The 24,841-nt window shown below is 42.2% G+C and overlaps 2 protein-coding genes across 4 annotated transcripts; both read right to left on the reverse strand.

The window, feature by feature from the left end:
* Positions 1 to 11: 11 nt before the first annotated feature.
* pip5k1ab (phosphatidylinositol-4-phosphate 5-kinase, type I, alpha, b) lies at positions 12 to 18,325 on the reverse strand. Of its 2 annotated transcripts, XM_056601377.1 has the most exons (17): positions 17,710 to 17,778; positions 15,620 to 15,658; positions 14,020 to 14,054; positions 12,492 to 12,584; positions 12,195 to 12,325; positions 11,977 to 12,094; positions 11,087 to 11,239; positions 9,541 to 9,840; positions 9,187 to 9,422; positions 8,998 to 9,081; positions 4,334 to 4,382; positions 4,164 to 4,248; positions 3,866 to 4,024; positions 3,639 to 3,771; positions 3,462 to 3,524; positions 3,254 to 3,353; positions 12 to 3,087 (listed from the first exon to the last, which is right to left on the reverse strand). In XM_056601377.1, the coding sequence occupies exons 1-17, from the start codon at positions 17,774 to 17,776 to the stop codon at positions 3,085 to 3,087; spliced, it is 1,848 nt and encodes a 615-aa protein (XP_056457352.1). In that variant the 5' UTR covers positions 17,777 to 17,778; the 3' UTR covers positions 12 to 3,084. The 2 variants fall into 2 exon arrangements, with proteins under 2 accessions (XP_056457352.1, XP_056457353.1); XM_056601378.1 differs by lacking the exon at positions 15,620 to 15,658 and having other exon boundaries at positions 17,710 to 18,325.
* Positions 18,326 to 18,435: 110 nt separating this feature from the next.
* LOC130391321 (extracellular matrix protein 1-like) lies at positions 18,436 to 24,401 on the reverse strand. Of its 2 annotated transcripts, XM_056601379.1 has the most exons (10): positions 24,128 to 24,400; positions 23,814 to 23,882; positions 23,670 to 23,714; positions 23,325 to 23,342; positions 22,939 to 23,222; positions 20,258 to 20,478; positions 19,655 to 19,931; positions 19,249 to 19,463; positions 19,002 to 19,089; positions 18,436 to 18,917 (listed from the first exon to the last, which is right to left on the reverse strand). In XM_056601379.1, exons 1-10 carry the CDS (start codon positions 24,186 to 24,188, stop codon positions 18,756 to 18,758), a joined length of 1,440 nt encoding a protein of 479 aa, XP_056457354.1. In that variant the 5' UTR covers positions 24,189 to 24,400; the 3' UTR covers positions 18,436 to 18,755. The 2 variants fall into 2 exon arrangements, with proteins under 2 accessions (XP_056457354.1, XP_056457355.1); XM_056601380.1 differs by lacking the exon at positions 23,670 to 23,714 and having other exon boundaries at positions 24,128 to 24,401.
* Between the last annotated feature and the right edge of the window lie 440 nt (positions 24,402 to 24,841).

Below are 24,841 nucleotides of genomic sequence, written 5' to 3' on the forward strand. Positions count from 1 at the left end.
GGAGTGTACTCTTTGGTGGCCGTTTCATAAGATAAGACTTAAAACTGATTTCAGTAAAGTAAACTCAAGATAGTTATGATTCTACATTAAATTCATCAAATGAAATGTCAGGACACCACTACTAATCAGACAGGACAACAATCGCTACAAAAACTGAAAATATTCAAAATAAAAAACCCAAAGTATTCGGAATGTGGGGAGCAAAGAACTTTAAATGTGTCGAAGCAAAGCTCATTAGGACATGAAAACCCGCTTGGGGGAAAGAAAATCAATTGAGTCTTAAAACACAGGGCCAACAATCCACCAATATCCCTCACCAAAGGATGGTTGCTTCACTGCATTACCATCACGCAATCTCAAGCAGTCAGCCCCAACGTGACTGCGGTTTGTGCTGGGTTCTTTGGGGCATGACCGCCTTCAACACACAGGACATTTTCACAACGCTCTACCATGCGGACCCATGGGAATTTTCCATCTACTGCTCACATTTCTTATTCTCCCTCTCTAATGCATAGACCAGGTGTGCCTAATGGTCTAGTCATATTTACATGAAGAAATTTTAGAAAATCAAAAACACTGTTTGCCTAAATTGATTGCGAGTGATTGCAAAATATCTCAATTGATATTTTATGCAAAGTATAACTGATTGTTTCCAAGCCTCAAACAACAAAATACACAAAGATAAAACAGACAAATCTGTTTATATTTAAATAAAACACCATTTATTTACACAATATAATATGTGCTAATGACTACAACTATCAAAAGAATAAAAGTTAAACATACTGTTTATACCAAGTTGGTCCAGGAGTGATTGTGACAATCATTTCTGTAACCAGCAGAAATAAAAGCTTTTACATTTATCAGACTTGCGCAATCTAACAGTATTTTTTCCTCAACTACACTGCCAAAAGGGTATTTAACTTTACTCTACGAGAGGAAACGCTAAGGCAATTTTGGAGCCAGTTCTGAAAAGTGTCACACAAAACAAATGGGCTCCAACCAGAATAAGCATCAATAACTGTGCTTGGACAGACATCCATGTTTGGCATCAACAGCCGTTTGGTTGGACATTCAGACCTTCATTTGTTCAACAAAGTCGGCCGTAAGGGTCAATATGCAGTAGAGCATTGAGAAATAAAACATCCTCACCCAAGTGGACGAGTGTTTGTGGTTACGGAAATAACCAGCATCAGAAAATTGACTTTTAGTAAGGTGTTGAGGCACTCTGAACTTATGGCACAATAGTGGACAATATAGGACTATCCCAGCAACTGCATAATCCTTACATTAACCAATATTCTCCAACAGATGGCGGCACACATGGTCACAGCACAGAGGGAGATCTACAGTTCATGACCCTAACCCACCATGACACTCAACATATAGGAGCACACAACTCAAATTGACAATCTTTTCTTTTTTTTTTTCATAGTTAAAACCAAGTTTTACTCTAGGATAATTATGACATCAGACACTCAGACATTTCAATCATTGAAATGCAAACATGATTACATCAGGAGCAGCAAATTCCAACCATGGTCCATTACAAAGAGTGGCCTATAATGGATGGAGGGTGTCCCGATAGAAAAACATGGTGCCCATGACAAGTTGTTAAGCCTCCCTTGACATCCAACGATCGACCTACTTACGCTGACCACACGCAAACCCGCACACATACTCTCTTTTACCGCCCAGGTATTCTCAATAAGCTGTACCACTATCATCTTTCAGGCTGGTTAGCTGTTAAAGAACAAGTGAACTCGTGGTTTCAGCTGGACTTCTAACACTCAGAATTAAAAACATGTGTTTCGTGATCTAGGAAAGGGCTAGGAAAGAGGGGGCGTGTTCCAACCCACCGTCGTTGTGTATGAGGTTTAAAATGAGCAACGTTGTATATTAAACGCACCACACACTGTAGTGTTATACTGAGAAGCTTAACCCTCACTCGGACGCGGATATCAATACAAGCCGTATCTCAGATCGAGCTCCACACATCCACACACAATTGAGTAATTGAATAATAGGTGTCCTGGAAGCCTAGCCCTCTCGGACGTGACCTTTAAAATCAACGGCTGCCCAGAACAGGCTCCAGACATCCGCACATACCATGGCCTCATAATTGGTGAAACTCAAGCCTCTTTCGGTAACCGTGGTCCAGCACTTCCCAGACAGAGCTCCCCCACATCCTACCTACATCCAAACACACCTCGCCCTGGTGTCCCTTGGTCATGACGCCAAGGAGTATACTAACAGGCACTTCGGGGTCTCGAAAAGACCGTTACCTGCGCTCGAAGCAGAGAGGAACGTTAACATGTTTTGGGTAGAATGGAAAAACATTGGATTTTACTCATTTTCTTCTCTTGATTACGGTCTTATTTTAGTTAGTGATAAAATGGCATAAATTAATAGGTTGACGGTCAGCAGCAAATATTACCACTTTTAAAGCGAAAAAACAGGTTTTGGGTTCACAGCCCCTTTAAGTTAAAGATCGCCAACTCTCCATTAGATGAAATGACACACACCATCACAACAGCGACGTGTCATCACAGCACACACATTGAGAATGTCAGTCAAGGATTGTGAGAGCATTGCAAAGTATTTAAGAATAATATTGTTTAAAAAAACATGACAACTTGCTGCATAAGGGATGACTGAATAAATTGACTATTCTGGCTGCTTGTGCCGGGTCAGGGAAGTCTCGTGACGCGAGTGCGTGCATGGTAACGATATCTCTGTAGATGAAACTATATAATTTTACGTCCAGCAGCATCCACCCTTTTTGTGTGGATGGGGAGCGCCTACAATCAACCAGCGAGCCAAACAACAAACCAGCTTTCCTCTTCCTCTCTCCCCTCCTCCTCCACCGCAGCTTCTCAGTGTCACTAGTGCCAGTGTTCACAGCCCTCCAGCCCGCCTCCTCACAGCAGCCGCAGCACCCACTGCATACGTGGGTGAGGACACGATGGATGGATGGAGGGGGAGGGGGAGGGCTGGATCCGCTATGGATGCTCTTCTCTCCACTTCCACCCACCATAATTCTCTCAGAACCGCTTTGTCCTTGGATAACACCGGAAACGCTTTTTACTGGGGGATGAAGAAGAAAAACAGCCAGGGGAACATTCAGTCATCGCAGACTCCCATCCACAACAGGAACACGCAGCAACCAGAGATATAGGCACGGTATTTATAGTGTGCATTATGTGAGCAGGGTCGTATGCGTGCATGTGGACGGGTGCGAGCGATTACTTACAAAACAGATGTTGGTCTCGGGGATGATATCCGATAATGAAACCACATCTTCATTTCCGGACAGGTTGCCAGAATGGTTTCCCGGTGATTCTGCCCCCAAACTGACACAAAAAGAGTTGAAGGAATAATTTATTAATTGAATATTCCAGACAACATGCAGGAAGAATGTGGAGCAGTGGGGCATAGTGAAGATCTGTAGATGGCAGTACCTGTGAGAAGCACCCTGGTCATGCTCCGTGTTGGCAGGTTTGTGCACTTCCACCCCCACAGAGCTGCATAGAGAGGAGTCATACGTTTGAAACCAACAGGAATGCCATGGATGATCTGCCCCATCAAGGGTGAGGTAAAATAAGACTCTAGTAGAGACAACACGGTAGTCCTCTCACCGTCGTAGAGGAGAGGAGGAGGCCATCCCTGTGCTGCCCAGAGAGGAAGTGGACAAGTTGGCCTCGTAGTCAGCAGCGTTCTCGGCCAAGGGTGGGGTCCTTGGTACGAGATCCGGTCTGTCCGACTGCATGCCTGAACGCAAAGAACATTCATGAGGAACACGCCAAAATCTGCAGGGTCACCATTAAGCTGCATATTGCGTTGATTCTCATGATCTCACACTTACCACTGTCTCCGTCTGCCTCTGTGCTTTTGAAATGGCTGTGGTACGTCGCTCTGGGGTCACCTGCCGCCTGAGAGAGCGGGATAGGGCCCCCCAGGGTAGGGGCCCTCCTCAGGCCTCCGGGCCCCCCACCTCGGCTCTTCTTAGATGGAGATGCTTTAACTGGAACGAGAAACAGAGAAAGGATCACTCATTATTTTAGATTTCATAAGCTGCAGCTAATCACATTCCCTTATTCTAATACTCGTAATTACGATATCAACATTCATAAATATTGTTAATGACGCATGCAAACACTTACGTGGAATCTTCTTAAACACTGTGTTACACATGAACTGCTGGAACCGCTCAGCGTAGAAGCCCGGTCTGTGAACTGAAACCGTGTCCTGCAATGGAAACCATTGAAGTCAGTGGTGTTCTGGCGTGGTTCTCATGTGGGTTCCATTGGCTGTCCAACGAGCAGACTCTTACCCCGTCGTGGACCAGGGCCTTCCACGAGTGCTCCAACTTCTTAATGAACCTGACGCATCCAAAAAGAAGAGGTGGGGGACGATGTCAATAATTTAAAATTATAACAAGATCAAATTAATGTCAAGAATGGGTATATTTGCCAAATAATTCTGTACACATAAAACATTACCATAAGTATTTGTACTTGTGACTGATTGCTTTGATGTAGCTTTCACATATTTTTTAAACATTTATCCATTTTTGCTGTTGGAAGTCCTAAAGAGGAGATTCCCCTTGTGCGTTCCTCCTGGATTTCAGATAATTCTACCTTTAACGACTGCGGTGGTTTGCCAAGCATTTTATGTCCTATTTGTTTAAACATCCTGTCAGCAACAAATACATGAAATTGCACTCATTGCGCATGACCGTCTTCCACAAGGCTAGGCCGACCTACTGCTTAAGCTAGCTATCTGTTCACGTGTTTTGGTGGAGGGGCTTTGGAAAAAGGCCTGAAGGGAGGGTTGGATTCTATCGGTTCTATACTCTCAGAAGATAGCTTTCTCCAAAATGGCTAATGTAGACTCTCCAAAACTGCAAGGCCTATAAAATGTAATCTCTGTACCAAAAGAAACATAACACCTGTGAGATTGTCCGAAAGTGAACTAATCAATGTGGATACTAATCTTTTAGAGTGAATACAGCTAGAAGATAGAAGTAGAAAATTGGATTTCGCCTGAAAGTAATTCGAATGAATACCACGTGGAGCATTACAGTTGGGAGCTCTATCGTATGATAGGGCCAAAGCACAACATCTGATGACAACCTTGGACAATATCTGATGTCAATAAGGTGAGGTAGAGCAAAGATAGGTTTTAATGGAGGTAGGTTAAGGCGAATAGCAAAAAATAAACCTGATCCTAAACAGGTAGATATCTTTGGAAACCATTATACAATTTTGACATTTGACCCTCTTTTGAAAGGTCTAGGCGAATTTCACAAAATGATAGCAAAAAAAAAAGATACACAGAGGGGCCACAAGATGGCGTTGAAGAACACGTGTTCTGATATTAGACACAACACTCACAAACTGTCAACATTGCAAGTTCGCAACCAAGTCGATTTTGTCTAGAGGGGAGTAACTTAGCGGCCCCTCCCGAAGTGGTACAGCCCAGGTGGGCCTTGAACTGCTATCGGTCAGAAAGACCTAACAGCTAATGGCAACATTGAACTCTTGTGCAGGCTCGAACAGAGTGACACACAAACACAAACACACCTTTAAGGAGTTTTTCACCCGCTCCGTATCCTTGCTTGCCCCAACAAGTTCATGCAGTGTGTTTGTTTTTTGTTTCCGTTGTAGATCCGGTATGGTGTTGTCGTTTTTCTAACGTGGCTAGTTGTTGCTAGACAGCAGGTGAAAAAACGACAACGTTTGCCAAGCCAAAAGAGCGTTAAAAAATAAAAAAACGAACGCCGTTAGATTTGGTTTGCGTTAACGCCGTTAATAACGCGTTAAGCTGCCAGCACTAGTATATTTTTTATGTTTTTTGTTAGTTTGGCAAGTTTTACTCGCATAGTGATATGGTTTGGACTGTTGGAACCAGTGGAGTGTCAGCTTTATACAGTCAGGTCCATAAATATTGGGACATCGACACAATTCTAATATCTTTGGCTCTATACACCACCACAATCGATTTGAAATGAAACAAACAAGATGTGCTTTAACAGCAGACTTTCAGCTTTAATTTGAGGGTATTTACATCCAAATCAGGTGAACGTGTAGGAATTAAAACAGTTTGTATATGTGCCTCCAACTTTTTAAGGGACCGAAAGTAATAGGACAATTGGCTGATCAGCTGTTCCATGGCTTGGTGGGTATTATTCCCTCCTTATCCCATTAACAAGGAGCAGATAGGAGGTCTAGAGTTCATTTCAAGTGTGCTCTTTGCATTAGGAATCTGTTGCGGTCAACTCTCAATATGAGATCCAAAGAGCTGTCACTATCAGTGAAGCAAGCCATTAGGCGGAAAAATCAAAACAAATCAATCAGAGAGATAGCAAAAACATTAGATATAGCCAAATCAACTGTTTGGAACATTCTTAAAAAGAAAGTACACACCGGTGAGCTCAGCAAAACCAAAAGACCCGGAAGACCACAGAAAACAACTGTGTTGGATGACCGAAGAATTCTTTCCCTGGTGAAGAAAACACCCTTCACAACAGTTGGCCAGATCAAGAACACTCTCCAGGAGGTAGCTGTATGTGTGTCAAAGTCAACAATCAAGAGAAGACTTCACCAGAGTGAATACAGAGGGTTCACCACAAGACGTAAACTATTGGTGAGCCTCAAAAACAGGAAGGCCAGATTAGAGTTTGCCAAACAACATCTAAAAAAGCCTTCACAGTTCTGAAACAACATCCTATGGACAGATGAGACAAAGATCAACTTGTACCAGAGTGCTGGGAAGAGAAGAGTATGGAGAAGGAAAGGAACTGCTCATGATCCAAAGTACACCACCTCATCAGTGAAGCATGGTGGTGTTAGTGTCATGGCGTGGGCATGTATGGCTGCCAATGGAACTGGTTCCCTTGTATTTATTGATGATGTGACTGCTGACAAAAGCAGCAGGATGAATTCTGAAGTGTTTCGCGCAATATTATCTGCTCATATTCAGCCAAATGTTTCAGAACTCATTGGACGGCACTTCACGGTGCAGATGGACAATGACCCGAAGCATACTGCGAAAGCAACCAAAGAATTTTTTAAGGCAAAGAAGTGGAATGTTATGCAATGGCCAAGTCAATCACCTGACCTGAATCCGATTGAGCATGCATTTCACTTGCTGAAGACAAAACTGAAGGGAAAATGCCCCAAGAACAAGCAGAAACTGAAGACAGTTGCAGTAGAGGCCTGGCAGAGCCAGCGTCTGGTGATGTCTATGCGTTCCAGACTTCAGGCTGTAATTGACTGCAAAGGATTTGCAACCAAGTATTAAAAAGTGAATGTTTGATTTATGAGTGTTAATTTATCCCATTACTTTTGGACCCTTAAGAAGTGGGAGGCACATATACAAACTGTTGTAATTCCTACACCGTTCACCTGATTTGGATGTTAATACCCTCAAATTAAAGCTGAAAGTCTCCAGTTAAAGCACATCTTGTTTGTTTTATTTCAAATCCATTGTGGCGGCGTATTGAGCCAAAGAGATTAGAATTGTGTCGATGTCCCAATATTTATGGACCTGACTGTGTGTATGTATATATATTAGTGGTGGGCCGTTATCGGCGTTAACGGCTGCGTTTACGCCAAACTTTTATCGGGCGATAAAAAAAATATCGCCGTTAATCTATTTTCAAAGTTGAGTTGGGGGCTGGGCATAGGCGTCACTTACGCTGGACGCGCCCCCACCAGTTTTCGTCAAGAATCATTTTGTACCCACCGCTTGTAAAAAAAACTAAAAAAAAACTAGTGGAATTATTGTAACGTGAGGGTTCGATATGTGGTGGTTGACCACTCTTTATGAGAATAAACAGCAGGGAGACGGTCGGGTGACTTTCTCAAGCGGTACTTTACTTTACTTTACTTTTCAACTCACAACACTTCCTTGTTCGGACCCATCACGTGACTGAACTAACCAATCAGAAGCTAGAATTTAGACTGAGGTAAACGTGAGGGAATCAGAGAGGCAGATTCAACAGAATAGCCTGACTGTGTTAATGTGAACATGTAAATATGTAAGTAATAATTGTGTTAACATAAATATGTAAATGATTAACTGACTTAACATTTTAAATACATTTCTACAAATTAACTCGAATATAAATTATTTTAATTTATTCTACAACTTTCAAATATTTAACTTCTAAACCTTACATTATTATGGATTATTACACGGCTCTTCTCAATGCTGTAGACTGCTCCATTCACTTGCATGGGCCTTCCCAACGTTCAGCTGTCAATTATTTTTGTTCACTTGCATGGGCACTTCACAACTTCCGGCTGTGAATTATATTTGATAATTCACCATTGCCAAGTATAATTGACCGCTGTCAAGGTAAACAAACTGATTTTTTGCCGTTTGCCATTTTAATCTAGATTAATTTTGGAATTACTCTAGATTAAAAAAAAAAATCTATGCCCACCACTAATATATATATATATATATATATATATATATATATATATATATATTTACACGTCATATATCAATTAAGTGAAACGACGGATATCGATGTTCCACGTGCAGTTACATAATTGTTGTTGCATACCTCTTATTTTCTTTGGGGTTGGACTAATATGTAGTTTAGCTAACAATAGTTATGATAGACTAAAAGTTGGGAATCAAATTTTTATACTGGTTTGTCACATGACTTCCTTCTTATGTGTTTAAATACCTTGCTGCATCTTTGAAATTAGGGGCTAATCCCGATGACGGGGTTTTTGGGAATGGAGAGGTTAATGGGAACTGCCATCATAAATCACTTATCTACTTATGGAAAGTCTGCTTCTAAATTCTGCAAAAGCCCAGAACAGAATCGTTCATAGAACAACAGGCAGCATATCTATACTTACCACTCTCTTACAGTACAACAAAATATACACAAAAATATATATATACAAAACATTACATGAGTACATGACTTAACAACACTCCACAGGGTCGTTCCAGGCCCTCTGTGCTACCAACCTATAGGACTGTAGGATGTCAATGATGCCGATGTAGAACAGCAGCCGCTCTCCTTTAGCGTTTCGCGCTGGGATCCCACCCATACTGCAGCGACACGGTCAGAGGAGCAGACACAACCAGGCATTAATGGGTGTGAGCAGCTTATGGTTGATTGAATACATGTGTTGGGTGGAGAAGAAAGCAACTCACTGGTCCTCCGAGTCCATGGCCCCTTTTCCCCGAGCCTCTCCCTGGATCGACTCCATGGCCGTGCAGTAGAGACTCTTCTGGGTTTGGGGTCGGCGCTGGTCTGGGGTCACAGCCCCCTCCGATCCCACACTGTCCCCCGACTGCCCACCCGCACGCTCCCGCTCTCGACTGGCCAGGTCCAGGTTGTGGATGCCAACCAACAGGCTGTAGTCCATGATCTTGAAGCTCTGCAAGAGCTACAACAGCATACGCACAATACAAGATAACATGTAGTTGCATGTCGACTCAGTTTCTTGTGGTTTGGCCTCTTTATTTGGGCGCAAACCAATAGGCATGTGTTTGTGGCCGACTCACCAAGCAGTCTCTCTGGATGGTTTTGCAGAGGGCATTGTAATTGTCCGCTTCCAGCAGCAGACCCTCGGGCATGTCCTGGATGAAGTCCAGGTCCTTGTGTGTGGGCACGGCCTTCTCCCTCTCCTTGGGTGAGGCCCTCCTCTTGTAGGTGGAGCCTTTCATGTCGTACTTGAGGTGCATGGGGACGATGCGGGGCAGCAGGTTGTTCATCACCACGATGCGGATGTTCTTGCCGCCCGCCTGCACACAGTACAGCCCGTAGAACTTCGGCAGCAGAGTCCGCTTGTTCTGGTTCAGATTCTGAATAGGAGAAACAATAGTTATGTTATTATAACTCTAGTTCTATGATTGTAGGAAAAGCTTAGACGGCATTACCTACATGAAACAGAACGATAGTTATGTTATTATATCTCTAGTTCTATGATTGTAGGTAAAGCCTGGACAGCATAGCCTACATGAAACAGAATGATAGATATGTTATTATAACTCTAATTCTATGATTCTAGGTGAAGCCTAGACAGCAAAGCCAACATGAAATAGAAAGATAGTTATTAGGGATGCACGATATATCGGCATTAATATCGGTATTGGCCGATGTTCGTCATTTTTTAACATATCGGATTGGTACGATGAGTAAAATTGGGCCGGTATCCACACCGATGTATATCCTCTAGTTGCTTGGGATTTGGCAATGTGTATTGGGGGATTATTTGTTTATCAACAAGGCGGATGTCCGGGCAGAATGATCGCAAAAAGAAAATTAGCTTGACCGGTTGCCATGGTTATCTCTGTGTGGTTAATTTGCAGTTGCGGTGTTAATTAGCGATGTTGTCAGCTTACTGTCATATTAAATTGTAATCAGAAAAGGCAGTTATATAATATAGACCCTATAGTATCTGTGGTATAAAGGCTGGGACGAATTTCAAATTATAAATATGTACACTTTATGTGGAAAGTATAGACCGTCGCGATTCCCATTGCAACGAAAGGCGCAGTGATTATTCTTCAAAACGAGAGCTGGTAAATTGTGAAAAATGAATTAAACTGTAATCAGACAACGCGTTTATATGCTATAGACCCTAGACTCTAGAGTATAGGTTTGTTGGTAAAGGTTGGCTACTTATGTTTTATGGTAGCCCTGTAACCTTGTTATTTGGAAGTTAAATACGTTTTGAAAATAAAGGAAGACATTAAAAAATTCAGATTGCATGATTTTCAATCCGTACAAAAGTTGATCATCTCAGAAACTTTAAAAAAAAAAAAAAAAGCAAAATTTGGTAACAGCCAAAATGTTCATATCGGTGCATCCCTAATAGTAATGTAATTATAACTAGTTCAATGATTGTAGGCATACCCTACATGAAATAGAACTGCATATTTTGATATAATCTCATAGAATAGTCATTCAGCAGATGCTTTCGTCCATAGACAGCTACAGCCAGACTAGAGCTATAAATGAGCAAAATGCAAAATAATATGATTAGAATCATTATTATCTATAATATAGTTGCATTGGGTTGATCTGACGCTCGTGTGGAGGACTCACCATGAAGTATCCTGGCAGGAGTTTCTGCAGAAACTCTGCCTCCTTGTGCTGCACAGTCTTGATGATGAACTCGTCGTCACTGGAGACGTAGAAGAGGGATCCGCTGGCGCCCGAGTTGGACAGCTCGATCAGTCCATCGTTACACAAAGAGTACTGAAGGGAACACAAGTACCGGGATTCAAGATAGGAAGTAGACTTCCAAAAAATAAAAGATGAAAAATGGTTTGAAGTTACTAGAAAAATCCAAAGTTGGATGGATAACAAAAGGCATTTAGATGCTTGAGCAGGACCATTCGTTATGCTGAATGGAAGCTACAGCTACTCTAAGCACTTAGAGTTTATAGGACGCGCCAGCCCTGCTAGGATTATTAGTTTACATATCGGCAAAGATGCTACATCATGCTGGTGTGGTTAGCAATATTTTCAGTAGCGTCGCCATTATTGACTCTAGAGCCCCAAAACTTGTTCGATAGAGGCATGGCCTATTTATGCTACTACTACAACCTTTGTGATGGGGAGAGGGGAGGGAGTTGGAAGATGTTTTGGTTTGAGGCACAGACCTTTTCGATTGTTGTAGTATTTGGGTTATGGGATTTTAATGTATAGGGTGGTTGTTGATATAAAATATTTTTTGTTAAATAAATGTAAATAATGCTTTTAAAGATTATACCTGTAATATGTTGAATCTCTCCTTATTTCCCCTGCTCATTACTGTGTACAAATGTACTGTATGTATGTTGCCAGCAGAAACATAGAAACCTCCCGGCAGGGTGCGCTTTGCGAGCACACAAAAAAATGTGCGTGCAAAAAACATAACATTTCACCTCTGCTGCTGCAACTCCATCCTAGGGGAAACACTGAGATGAAATGAGAATCTATGGTGCACTAACCAGGTAGTCGTCTGGTCGAATGCCAAACAGTTCTCTGAAGTAGCGGAAGGCAATCGGGGCGTAGGTCTTGAAGCGAAAGTCACTATAGTGATGTGCAGGGGTCAGGTTACTGCCTTCACTGTAATCAGAAATAGGCATCTTTAGTATGATAGAGAAATCTATACACAGAGTGTAATCATGTTAAAACAGTACCTTTGACTGCAGCCTCTGTTACTTACCTGGGGAAGAAAATGCTTTCAACTACAACAAAGTCCTGCATTAGCACATCTCGTTCTGCTTTTTGGCTCAAGCTGCCAACGGTGTGAGTGATGCCCAGCTGAATGGCACCTTTTAAGGCTGAGGATGTGGTCTAAAGAAGATGGGGGAAATTCAAGATGTTTATATATCTTTTTTCGACCCGGCAGCTTTTGTGGGTTTAAGTCTCTTGCAATTCATCCCTAAAAAATGCAGGTCTATGGGTTGGTCCGTTATAGCATTCACCATTGCAGAAAAGGGTAAATGTTGAATGAACAGACCTTTTTGTAGGTGGTTTCTCCAGTGGTGGTCTCAACACCCCGGTGACCAATAGTCTTTTTCATACTCTGAGCAGCAGCTGCAGAACTGGCCATCTGAGATGAAGAAAGGGAACAATAAAAATATGAAAGGGGGTATTAGAGGGCACTAGGGGTATTGTGATGCTAACAATCCAAACAACTAGAGCATTTATTTTCGCTATTTATATATGTATTGCTTCAGCTGAAAGGTGAGTGAGGCATCTAAGTCAACCTCGCCTGACTTCTCCATTATGTCTCTCACCCGTAGTTCTATTAAAGGTCCTATATCATGCTTTTTTTTTAGGCTAAATAATTGCATTTGGGGTTACTCTTATTATTCTCACACCGTTTCTGCAAAACCAATCTCAGCATCTTTCAAAAACAGTTTTGTATCATGTCGGATTGAGGCCCCCCTCCCAAGCCCAGTCTGCTGTGATTGGTCAGCACACCAACTCTGTGGCGATTTTTGGAACGCTTTGCGCGTGTGTCGACAAATTCCCACCCCAGAGAAGTTGTTAACATTGCGGCACCGCCCAGTCTGGCATCCCACTACGTATTACAGAAGTTAAGTTTGAGCGCAAACAAGCCGTTTCACGCACTTAATGAGGGGCGTTCTCGGTGGGCTTGAACACTCGTCTCCCCCTGGCTCAGACTTGTATATATGAGTATATAAGTGAGTATATATGAGTTTGTCATGCAATTTGTCTGTGTACTGAACCTATTCACTGCTCCATTAACGTTTAATGCCAAATCACTGTATTTCCTTGTTTAAAATGTACCGCAAGATGCAGTTTTTTTCCGTTATTTTTCCTTTTCCTGAAAACTATTCAAAATGATTTATAGCGTTTTGGAAAAGAGCTCCTCATATATAGTTTAGCAGACGTAAAACATGTATGCATATGTAGTATAACAGTCTAAAGCAAAGGAAAAAGTCGAAGCCTTTAAGTGACGTACTTGATCCCATAAACTACTGCACGCTAGTCATAGGAAGCAAGACAGACAGACAGACAGACAGACAGACAGACAGACAGACAGACAGACAGACAGACAGACAGACAGACAGACAGACAGACAGACAGATATGCTCGCATGACTCAATGGTTTATCATTTTGTAGCGCAAATTTGCTTTAAATTTACTTGATAACACTGCTATAGGCCAACAAAGAATGACGTGAAGGAATCCTGGTTCCATCTGAAAATAAAGAGCATAACATACCTAATAAATACGTTTTGATGCGCAATCAAATAATGTAAATAACCTCTCTTGCTTGCTTAGCACTTAAAGCCATGTTCAATTGAAGGATTTTGTGGCCAAGGCAGAAGCGTGACTGATCTACAACATTACATATTTTGCACCCTGTATGAGGACTACTTTTCTTAACTGGGTTACCATATTTTTGTGGCAACAAGTACTCTCCGAAACTCTAACCCTCTTGGCCTGGCCGGACCGACTGGATCAACATTTACTTCCTCAGCAGTGAGTCTATTTCAGAAGGGACCACGCCTTACCTCGGGAGACGCCACTTTTCGAATCCCGCTTGACCCTGTGAGGAGACAAAAACACGGACATGAGGATAAGGAAATAAAGCATGGGGAGCAGAACCACAGGTCAGCATATCAAACAAGAAAACCAGTCCAATATCAGTTGTAGAAGAATTTGTTCATCCGTCTGGTGTCTAACTCATTTCGACTGAAAGCATTTGCCTTGGAATATTTTGACTGAATGATTGAGAAGTCCTTTGCTGGTTAATTAGCAGAGCTATTTTCAGCCATGGCCGTATGTCGAAAAGACCAAGAGTGAGCCATGGCCTAATTGTAGCAGTAGTAACCAAGCGCTGCTCCCAATACTATGACTGCATGAACTGGAACTACTTCTCTCTTGAGCACGCTGCTCTAGATAGGCCCTCACCCCAAGGACCTGTGTAAGATAACTAGCTCACAGACAGCCAAACAGAGTCAAACTCTAACATCCTTGCATTATTGTTGAGTCACAGTCAAGTCATATTGCTCAATACGTCAAGGTAAGCACACCAAGGAAAAGATTTTAAATGAAGAGCCTCATTTCATTTCAAACAATTCCAAAATATAACAATATATGAGGTTTAATTTTTAACTATAACAATGAGTAGGTCTGCTTTAGCCTGTAACCAATGTTAGCATCTATTTTGTCATAGGTCATAATATGCCAAAATGATTAAATTAATTTAAGGATGCACTGATACTGAAGCCAGTACCAAGTACTGCTCAGTTACTCCATTTTTTTTAAACATCGTCATTTGTCCTATTGATCGTCAAGCTAGTAATCTATGCTATTTTACCAGTGTTACTGAAATAAGTCCCCAAAACACTATGTGCACTATGTTCCAGTCTGCTGCAAACGCAGGTGGCGTCACAACGCCCTGCAGTGTGGTTTGTGTGGAGCTCTGCCTGGGCAGCGGTTTACCGCGGCGTCCGAGAGAAAGTTTTGCTTTTCAGAAAAGTATTGTATACCTCTACGGTGTAGTGGATGGTGAAGCTCCGTCTGAGCAGTGATATATCTAATACCCGTTTCCGAGGTTTAGAATTCCCGGATAGTATATTAGTATATCGCGAATGCTATAGTATATCTCCACGGTGTGTGGCGCATGTAATCAGTCATTATAACGCTCATAAAAAACGATGGTACTAAGAGGTATTACAAAGTTGGACTGGGCCGTAACAGTGGGGATAACACGCCTCCCTCTTGCCTAAAACCCTTAGCCTAAAGCACATTTAAGATCTAAAAGTGTTTAAATTCCCGCAGAAAACGTGGGTTCACTCGCCATTTGCAACAAAATGAAAGTACTTGTACTTGGTCAGAGAAAAAGTGGAATCAGTGCATCCATAGTTTAATTATCTAATTAGAATCATTGTAGGCTTAATCCGCAAAGCATTTGCTCAAAGATGATGCAGTCTCGTTAGCAGACATCCTTGCAACATAAGGGAATACCATGCAATGCAACCTCATAACGAAAACATCTCAATACACACAAACACCATTCTGCCATCTTCCCTCTACTCTTGTTAGGCAAAACACACGACACTCATATGCAGTTTCTGCTGAAACACACATACACACACATGCAGGTACCTCGCTGTAATGCTCTCCTCCAGAACTGAGTCCTAATATCTGTGGAGCAAGATATGATCAACCCGAGATATGCTAAAAAATCTAATATGGAATCTATGGCTGTGGCTTTTACTGTTGATACATTCACGGAATTACGTGGCAGACCACTGGATATTTTGTGTGTCACCCTGGGATGTGCGTGCGTGTATAGATAGAAGCCCCCTCAAAATCTCTTCCCAGATATATTCCCAGTCATTGCTGGTAATGGTTGCATGACTGCAAGTAGGCCATACTTGAATTTTGCCAACGTGTTGGTGCTTTCCATGAGTGGGGTCTCCCGTCTCATTTTCACATTCCTTTCTAGGTTTTCCTTTTTATATGCAGTAGGCCCAGTCAGTGTGTGTCGTTTGCATCCTGCCGTAGAGACTGCTGGGGCCTCATGTCACCTTCCATGTCGAACTAGGTTCAGCCCTGTCTTTAGGGGTACAGAACGACACCCTCACGTGAGACAATGCCCTCCTCCACCATTCAGATATCTGAAACTTGATATTGTTTATGTGGGGGTGTAATCATAATGTCGCTTTGGAGCCAATCGCAACCATCGGTGGCATTTGCAATGCTTACCATCACATGAAGGCTTTGTAATTGTTATTATTAATTTAGCAAAGTGTTAAAATGGGGAAAACCCAGAACATGGAAAAGTCTGATAGTTTCCATCTGAATCACATCTCTGTTATAGCTGCATCAATAAAAGATCCTGCTTCTACAAAACGCTGTTCTCTTCATACAAACAAATGCAAAGCAAGACAGCTTTGCTGATCTGATTCAACGTTTAATTATCAAGTAACCTGAAGCAAGGGAAACATTGTAAACTGTCTTGTTTTTATGCAACTAACTACGGCTGGAATAACTGCCACCTATAAGAAAACTATTCAAATTGTAATTTTAGCCAGCAAAATTAATGCACAGACGTAAACATCTTGAGACAAAAGATATTGAAGGGGAAATGTGTCTAGACGGCCAGCCAGTCAATTATATGTCAGCCATCTGTCCCTGTACCAAACAATCCCCAGTGCCAGCTCTCTTCAAAGGATGTCAGATCCATCTCTACATAACATAGTTTTAGAAAGTGACTGATTGATAGAACTGTCTTGCAACGATCAGAACCAGAGACACTTCTGGCACACTTCTTGATCACAACTGAACTGATCTAATGATAAGCTGGCCATAGCGGAATAGCACATAGGAAAGCAGATAAGTGGAGCACAAAGGATTCATATATTAAAGAAGTGTCGGTGCTCTGTTCCACTCACAACCCGTCTTCATATTAAATGTTCATTTGAACAAATAATAAAGATACACCAGATAAATGCCACGAATCAGAAGCAATTTCTACTGAACACTACACATAAACACACACGTTGCATTTAAGTAACTACGTTGCTTCATTTACAAAGGACCACCAAGAGCAACAGGAGGGATAGTTTGTTATAACCATCAGTCAGTACATGGGATTGGCAGCCAGTCTTGTGCCTTCACGTTAACATTACAGATAAGGATGTCAATACATTAGGGAGGAGCGAAGCCGATGTCTGACAAATTATTGGTCTCATTGGCAAATAATGTTAATTAAGATCACTGCCTGGAGTGGATTACCCCAAAATATATTGTTAACAAACATGATATGATAAACTAGAGAGAGATAACGGTATAGTGGGCACTGCTTTGGGCTAGCTGTTGCTTCTTAGCCGCAGCGGGGATACTGGCCATTATACAGGTCTGGTAAAGAACCACACGTTTTATTAATAAATAAACATCGTGATAAACATCGTAGAACGTTGTTGTTGGTTCAGTTATTTTTGCTGACAGCATAACCACACGTCGGATATCACATTTCCCTGCCATGTTAGCACCACAGCGGCTAACTGGCTAGCAAACTCCTAGGTCTCTATGAGTTAGCCAAACCTACCAATTTAAGTTCGGCGACCGTAACTGGTTTTGAATAAGGTGTAATACAGTAAGCGTATCGGTAATGTAATGTAAAAACGATACGCAGTTGTCGAATAATCCTTCGTTACTAAATGCATGCGGATTCGGTTGATGCTAGCTACCTGTCGGGACTGCTGATCCCGGGTCGGCTGCAGCGGCGGTCGCCATTATGGTTCTGACTGCTCGCATAGCGGCCAGCGCGAGCGTCTTCTTTCGGCTCTTTAGCACCCCTAGTGGACCAGACTGGCCGCACACATAGTGGACCAGACTGGCAGCGCACCTATTGGACCAGGCTTGCAGCACACCAAGTTGACCAGGCTGGCAAGTAACTCAATTAAATTAAATTCAATGTTATTTTTATAGCCTTCAATCACAGGTACTGTCTCAAAGGGCTTAGCAGGCATCATATTTATGACACCCCCCTGACCCCAGCCCCCCAAGAGGGCAAAAAACTCCCTTAATTAGCAAGGAAGAAATCTTGAGGAACACATAGCGGGGGATCCCTCCTTCCAGGGATGGCAAGGAGTTCAATGGGGGCCATAATTGACATACATACATACTTACATAAAGGCAAAACATTTTAAATCTGTGATTGGGTGCATGTTAACACATTATTGCTTGCATTGGTAATTGTATGCAGTACTAAGGCTCAGCATGTATATACAGTATATACTCCAGGATACAAACATAAGTTATTTGTGTAATATAATGGATTGTATCATTTGAATACTATTTTAAACGTTTTGTTACCATATGTATTATATACACAATATAGTAGCTTGCAGACACCCTGTTTTTATGACACTATGGTAAATTGCAATGGCAATATAAAGTGAAAGATAAAAACACAAACAAGACAAGGGTTGAATGTTGATTTAATCAAGAAATCCCAATACATTTCAAAAAAGGAATATTACTTACTATTGATTATAGTATGTGACACAGACCACTGTCTAATATACCGTACACAAACATGGTTATTTCTTCAAGTTTACACTCAAGCACAGTGTGTGGATTACAACACACTGAGCAGCACTGCCTGTAGTTTAAGCTATAATAGGTCTGTTATTGCCTCATGCAACATGCTTTATGAATGTGTTCCCTTTCTTCTCTTATTTCAAAGTGCTAACTAGGCCCCTATCTGAATAAGATGCACAGAAAGTTGGCTTTAGGAAAGAGGACACTTCTTCGTCCTCTGGTCTACCTTAATTTGCTTGGAGATGGCATTCATCAGTATTTTGGAAATGCATTTGGAGGAATCCACAGAAGTGATGCAACACTTGGCTACAAATGGAGCTTTTCTTGTTGAGCAAATGCCTTTGTTCTTTATCTGTAAAGAAAATCAATGTTTATATTAACACAAACATTTATTGTTCACAATTGACTGTAGCCCCTCATAGAAAAAATAACTCACCTTTTGCTGAACACAGGAAGTTCTCTGATTGGAAGAGAGATGGCAGCACTGTTTCACAAAATTCTGAATCGGAAGTCCTGCTAGCAACCTGTTAACACAATATCCAGATCAGTTTTTGTTAAACATAAGATTGAATCATGGATAAATGATTAATGTGGATATTTAGTAAGTGCTAGTATTTCACAACTCTACATGAAAAGTAAGAACAATGTTTTAAGGAAAACAAAGATAGGTTTGGAGACCGTACTTCTTTTTGATGAGCTTGTGAGTTTCACAGATCTGGCCGAGTGAGGCGTTCTGCAACGTGGGCGTATAAGTCGACAGGTCGACATTATAGCCAGCGCTGGGAGAACTGGAATGGAAACACTCGTATCTCTCCTGGCCCTCTTCCATCTCACAGCAATGGTGCTTCATCTTCCTCTCCTTGTCCTCTCGGCAGAACCTGTCCATCTCCTCCCGCCACTGACAAAACACAAGGATATATCGAAACAAGGTTATATAGAGACAATGTTATAAAGAGATAAGGTTAGATAGAGACAAGGTCATATAGAGACAAGGATATATAGAGACAAGGCAGAAGTTTAGGTCAAAGGATTTGCTTCAATTTCGAATAATTACAAATGGTCCCACGGTGTGTTGATGCCAACGTTTACCTTTCCATCTGCACACTCAAGTACTTCCTGTTTTCTTTTGCAGCACTGTTTGAATCCCCTCTCAAGGCGGTTGACGGCCTTGGTCTGACGGACCAACCAGCCATAGCCTCTGCGTGGTAAGCAGCGGAGGTCATAGAACGGGCGCAGCTTGTGGTGAATGCAGACCGATTTTATGTCGTCAGCCATGGGGCGCGCGGGGGGGAAACTGATGCTCACTTTGTTGGACAGAGTTCTCTGCTGTATGGTGCCTCTGAGGCTTCTCTGTGTCAGCGTTGATCTGTGAACAGAATCATCGGACATCGTTAACTACATGCACATGTTCTGCAGGGATGTCATGATGAAAATACCACGCAATCAGATCAAATATTAATATCAAAATATGTTTAGTTGATTAACCGACTAAATATTAAGCAAGATAGAAATATAAAAACATGCATTAGTAATATATATTAAAAAAGGGTATTTGTCAGCATATTGTTTCACGTCACAACAAAAAAAAGAAGTACTGTCTCCAAACCTAAATATTCGGAAAAAAAACGGTAAAAGAATTTAACGTCTCCACTAATTAACAAATTCATGATGCAGGGCACCGCTTCAGTACACCTTAGCGGTGCGTTACTCAGGCATGTGTCGGGGCTGAAGGAGAAGCTGGACTCCACAGGAATGGGGGACACCGGGAGCTCCTCCGTGGGCAGGTAGGAGGCATTGGGAGCGTCCTCCTCGAAGCACTTGAGTTGGGCAGAACCCTGTTCTTTACAACAGGAGTACACACGGTCCTTCACAGAGGTGTCCATCTCACAGAAGGTGGCCACCATCTGCTTCCACTGTAGTGTGTAGAGCACATAAACAAAACACACCTGGTTAGTTATCATGATGTAGGAGCCATTCAGCGGTGCATTACATTACAGTGTTGCTACAATCGGTGGGTGGCACTACAATGGAATATGTCTACAAATTAGAGGGCACAACTGTATTCAGATGACGTTTGGGTAAGGTCAAATGGTTTACCCCAAAATACAAAACACACACACACACACACACACACACACACACACACACACACACACACACACACACACACACACACACACACACACACACACACACACACACACACACACACACACACACACACACACACACACACACACACACCAGACACACACACACACACACACACACACACACACACGTTTCCAAATCAACATTGGCCAAACTACAAGGTAACTTTCCAACCATAACACAGCTCAGTATGAAAAATAACATGACTGTGAGTCAAAAATGAGTGGCAAGTGTAATAATCCAGAGAGTCACTACAAAAGGCATTATCACGGCAACCTTATGTCCGGAGATATATCATTTTTTAACAAAGTTGAACCATTAAACATTTCAAACCAGTGTTTTTAAAGGAGACATATTATAGAGTTTTTCCAACAAGTAAACATATTATAAGAGTTTCAGAAAAAAAAAAATTTAAGCTGTTTGCTGGAAATAGCTTTTAGGAGAAAAAATATCTCACCTACCGCTATTCCCCTCTGTTTTAGTCCCTTCAGAATGCGCTGTTTCTGGTGTCTGTAGCTTTAATGCAAATGAGCTGCTGCCCATTGACCATGAGCTGTCAGAGTGAACCACAGCATGGAGGAGAAGTGATTGTTGCCGTGTTCGGACTCGTGAGGCTCTATATCTATATAATATAATATATTATATAGGTATTTATATTATATTATATCTAATATCTCGGCCAAAAGCTATGTGCGCCTCGGATGATATTATGAATCATAAAGACTGCGTCTGACTTCTCTGGTACTTCCACAACCAGTAAAGACTCGTAGTGGGGGTTATCTCGGCCATGGTTGAGAAGAATTGGGGGAAAGGAGCTTTGGCCTTGACTCTCTGAAGTCCATATTGAATCGTGACATGGAGGAGAAGCTTCGGCGGCCGTACAGTGTGGGGAGCTCAGCGGAAGTCCGGCAGCTCAGGACAGCTCACAGAGTACACCCGCCGGAGCTGACAGCGGGTGTCCGGTGGCGGCTGTCCGGCGGGTGTCCTTCGGCGGCAGTCAGGCGGGGGAGCAGTCCGGCAGCTCAGCTCCGGGAGTGCAATCCCTTTCGCCTCCTCCGGACTGCCGCCGAAGCTTCGGCGGCAGTCCGGCGGAAAAAGGGATTGTACTCCCGGAGCTGAGCTGCCGAGCTCCCCCCGCCGGAGCTGCTCGTCCGCCGGTCCACAAAATCTTAGCTATGCTCTGATAGGAGGGGGGTGGGGAAGTGGGAGGGAATATTTAAATGTTCCCTTCCTACGTTTGTTTGGTAATTGTAGGCAGGGTACACTCATAAATGCATATCTCACTCAAAAAGTCATGTAGGCCTACAGACTTTTTTCAAAGTTTGTATGCGTCTGGGAGCACCAGAGACCCAAAACAACACCCCAAATCCCAGGAAAAGTGTTGTTTTCATATGTCCCCTTTAAGGTATGTCTCTGTTCTGTATCTCCTCTACAAACTACTGTCTGTATCCATGTATCCTATACACACTACTTGTTCACTAGAACACCCATGGAACTGTTGAAAGAAATATTATGGTCACACTGCACAGCTGCCCCACAATTATCTTGCACTTCCCAGCTTAGAGCGACATACCAATAACTTCCCGTGCACTGATTTTATACTCACAACGTTCAAGCACACTTAGTGGTTTTTTTTAAAAATCTGTGGGTTCATGCCTACTTCCTGGATAGTGTTCATGATGTAAAATCTTTAAAGAAACTGTACCAAAGTAAATCCCAAAACAGTAGGATCAAGCTTTGAACGAGAAATTGATTTTGATAACATTGACATTCCTCTAGGCAGACCATCTTTGAACCTAGCTCTCTAGCTCTCTGCTCTCTAGCTCAGTTTAAGATCTCAGGAATGTGTTTTTTTGTGATGTTTTTTTTTATTATCATAAGGAAGACATTGTGTTTTTTATGCTCCAACAATGACAATGACCTTTTATTTGTAGAAACTCAGAAATAAGGTTCTAATTCAAAGTACAGCTGTGGCAGAGTGCATCATGTTTTTATGCTTTCGGCAAAAATATTCATGTTTCCCTCTTTTTCTCCCTCTTTTGTACGTCTTAGTGCTTGCATATCAAGCCTTTCCTGGTATGGCAAATTACCTACAACAAACCTACTTTAAAGAGTGTTAAATCAAAGAACTTGTATAATGAAAGAACTCCAGCACGAAAGAACAGCTACAGAACCAGGAAATAAAGGTTAATTCACCGATGAAGGACTTTGAGTATGCTTACCGCCTGTTCGACACAGCACAGCGTCAGGTTCTGACCCCGGGTCTGATCCGCCGCGCAACACTCGCTGAACAACGACTCGGCGAGATTGACTGCTAATGCCCTCCGCTTGAGTTGTCCAAACCCAGAGGCGGGAAAGTAGGTGTCTGGGTAGCGAGGCCGGTGGTCCCCGTGGAGGCAGATGGCCTGGAGGTTGTTTGGCATGGGTCTCCCCGGGGGGAATTCCACTGGGTAGTTCAGACTAGGTGGTGGCATACCAAAAGACCGAGGCCCAAACGCTGGAGGACCTGCCAGTGGAAGGTTTTGGAGGAATTTATGGTCATTGAAATCAATTAAGGTTCTTGCCACTAAAAGTTATTTTGGTTTGAAACAAAAGTATTTAAACGTACCTCTTTCGCTTAGTTCTCCTAACAAGTCCAGGGGGGGAGCAAAGGCCAAATAGAATAGAAACGTATATTAGATCATCTAAAATAAAAGACACATGGTGTAAACACGTGTAGGGAGACCAGAGTTTGGAACATCATCTACTTTGTACCCAAATTCACCAAAATCATTCATTTATAACTAAGATTATTTTTAGATCCATGCCAATGTAATGGCATAGTGCCATTGCAATAGTGCCACAATATGGTTGTGGGACTATTTTCACCAACAATTTTTGGCAATCTAGCATGTCAAATCAATCAAATCAGATCCCCGGCGTGAACAACATGAAAACATTCGGGTAAGCCTACCATTTGGTTCTATCTCTACTGCAACACGAATCTCCTGATGCATAGCTGGTTTGTGTGTAGACAAAGGAATTGAAACATTAATGTATTCACATGAAACATAGTTCATCACTCTATTCTTGAGAAAAATGGCTTAATATAGGCTACCTGTCATGAATTCACCCATGTCTACCTCCCGTTGCTCTACCATCCTTTGCTCCACCATCATTTGCTTCTCTAAGACCAACACACGGATTACAGAGTTAGAGTTAGAGAGAGAATTAAGCACAAAATAAATAAATAAAAGTGTGCGAAACAGCAGTAGGCTATACGAAATTGCAACCTATGACGAGGAGCCCGGGTTGCAACAGGCTACAATTATACAAACGGATGGATGGATACAAAAAGTCAAAATATTAAACGTGAAAGATTTCCAGTAAGAAATTGAAAGTCAATCAAGTAAACAAAAGACGCTCGTTTACCTCCACTCGCTCGGCCGATCCAAAACAAGCCCGCACACACAAGTGTCCAAGACCAGTCCATTGAAACTGGGGATGATATTCAGATGCACGATGTGTGCCTTTTGCCTACTTATTTGTCAACTATATTGCAATTCTATGCTCCTAAAGTAGTATATCGCCCCTGTCGTAGCGATCGAGTAGCCTGTTGTTTCACACAGTCACGGTGTGTCGATGCCAGTGGAGGTCTGGCCACCGAAACAGCATTGTAGACGCTTGTTGTGTAATTTGAAGGAACAAGGCGGAGAGAAAAAATGGGAACCGAAACAGTTTTCCACCATGAGTCATCGGTGATCATCTGCAGCCTCGGTCTTCTGCAAAAGAAACAATGTTATTTAGACGTCGTGTATTTAAAGACTAACATTAAACTTTACATCCTACACCATTTCTTAAATATGTTATTTCTTGTCACACACTGTTCATTATCCCTTGGGTGATACGGGTTAGGTAACACATTTTTTGTTTATTTTATTTTATTTTCCATAGAAAAATTCCGGATCTAACTGTGTGACCTTTACATAACTACCGTGTCTCCTGGCATCACTGAGCCACACACACACACACACACACAGACACACACACACACGCACACATGCAGAGTAACATAGTGGAATTCTAAATAAGAACAGTATGCCCTGCCCGCACTCTAAGATAAGCACTTATAAGATAAGGTTTTAT

Source organism: Gadus chalcogrammus, chromosome 11 (genome assembly GCF_026213295.1).
Source record: "Gadus chalcogrammus isolate NIFS_2021 chromosome 11, NIFS_Gcha_1.0, whole genome shotgun sequence".
Taxonomy (NCBI): Eukaryota; Metazoa; Chordata; class Actinopteri; order Gadiformes; family Gadidae; genus Gadus; species Gadus chalcogrammus.

Coding starts and splice junctions, on each gene's coding strand:
- pip5k1ab (XM_056601377.1), bottom strand. CDS start 17,776: ATGCGAGCAGTCAGAACCATAATGGCGACCGCCGCTGCAGCCGACCCG. Junction 12,326..12,491: donor GAGAAACCACCTACAAAAAG/GTCTGTTCATTC, acceptor CATCTTCTTTAG/ACCACATCCTCAGCCTTAAA. Junction 4,025..4,163: donor AGTGTTTAAGAAGATTCCAC/GTAAGTGTTTGC, acceptor TTCTCGTTCCAG/TTAAAGCATCTCCATCTAAG.
- LOC130391321 (XM_056601379.1), bottom strand. CDS start 24,188: ATGGACTGGTCTTGGACACTTGTGTGTGCGGGCTTGTTTTGGATCGGC. Junction 23,883..24,127: donor GATCGGCCGAGCGAGTGGAG/GTAAACGAGCGT, acceptor TGTTGGTCTTAG/AGAAGCAAATGATGGTGGAG. Junction 23,715..23,813: donor CATGGGTGAATTCATGACAG/GTAGCCTATATT, acceptor CACACAAACCAG/CTATGCATCAGGAGATTCGT.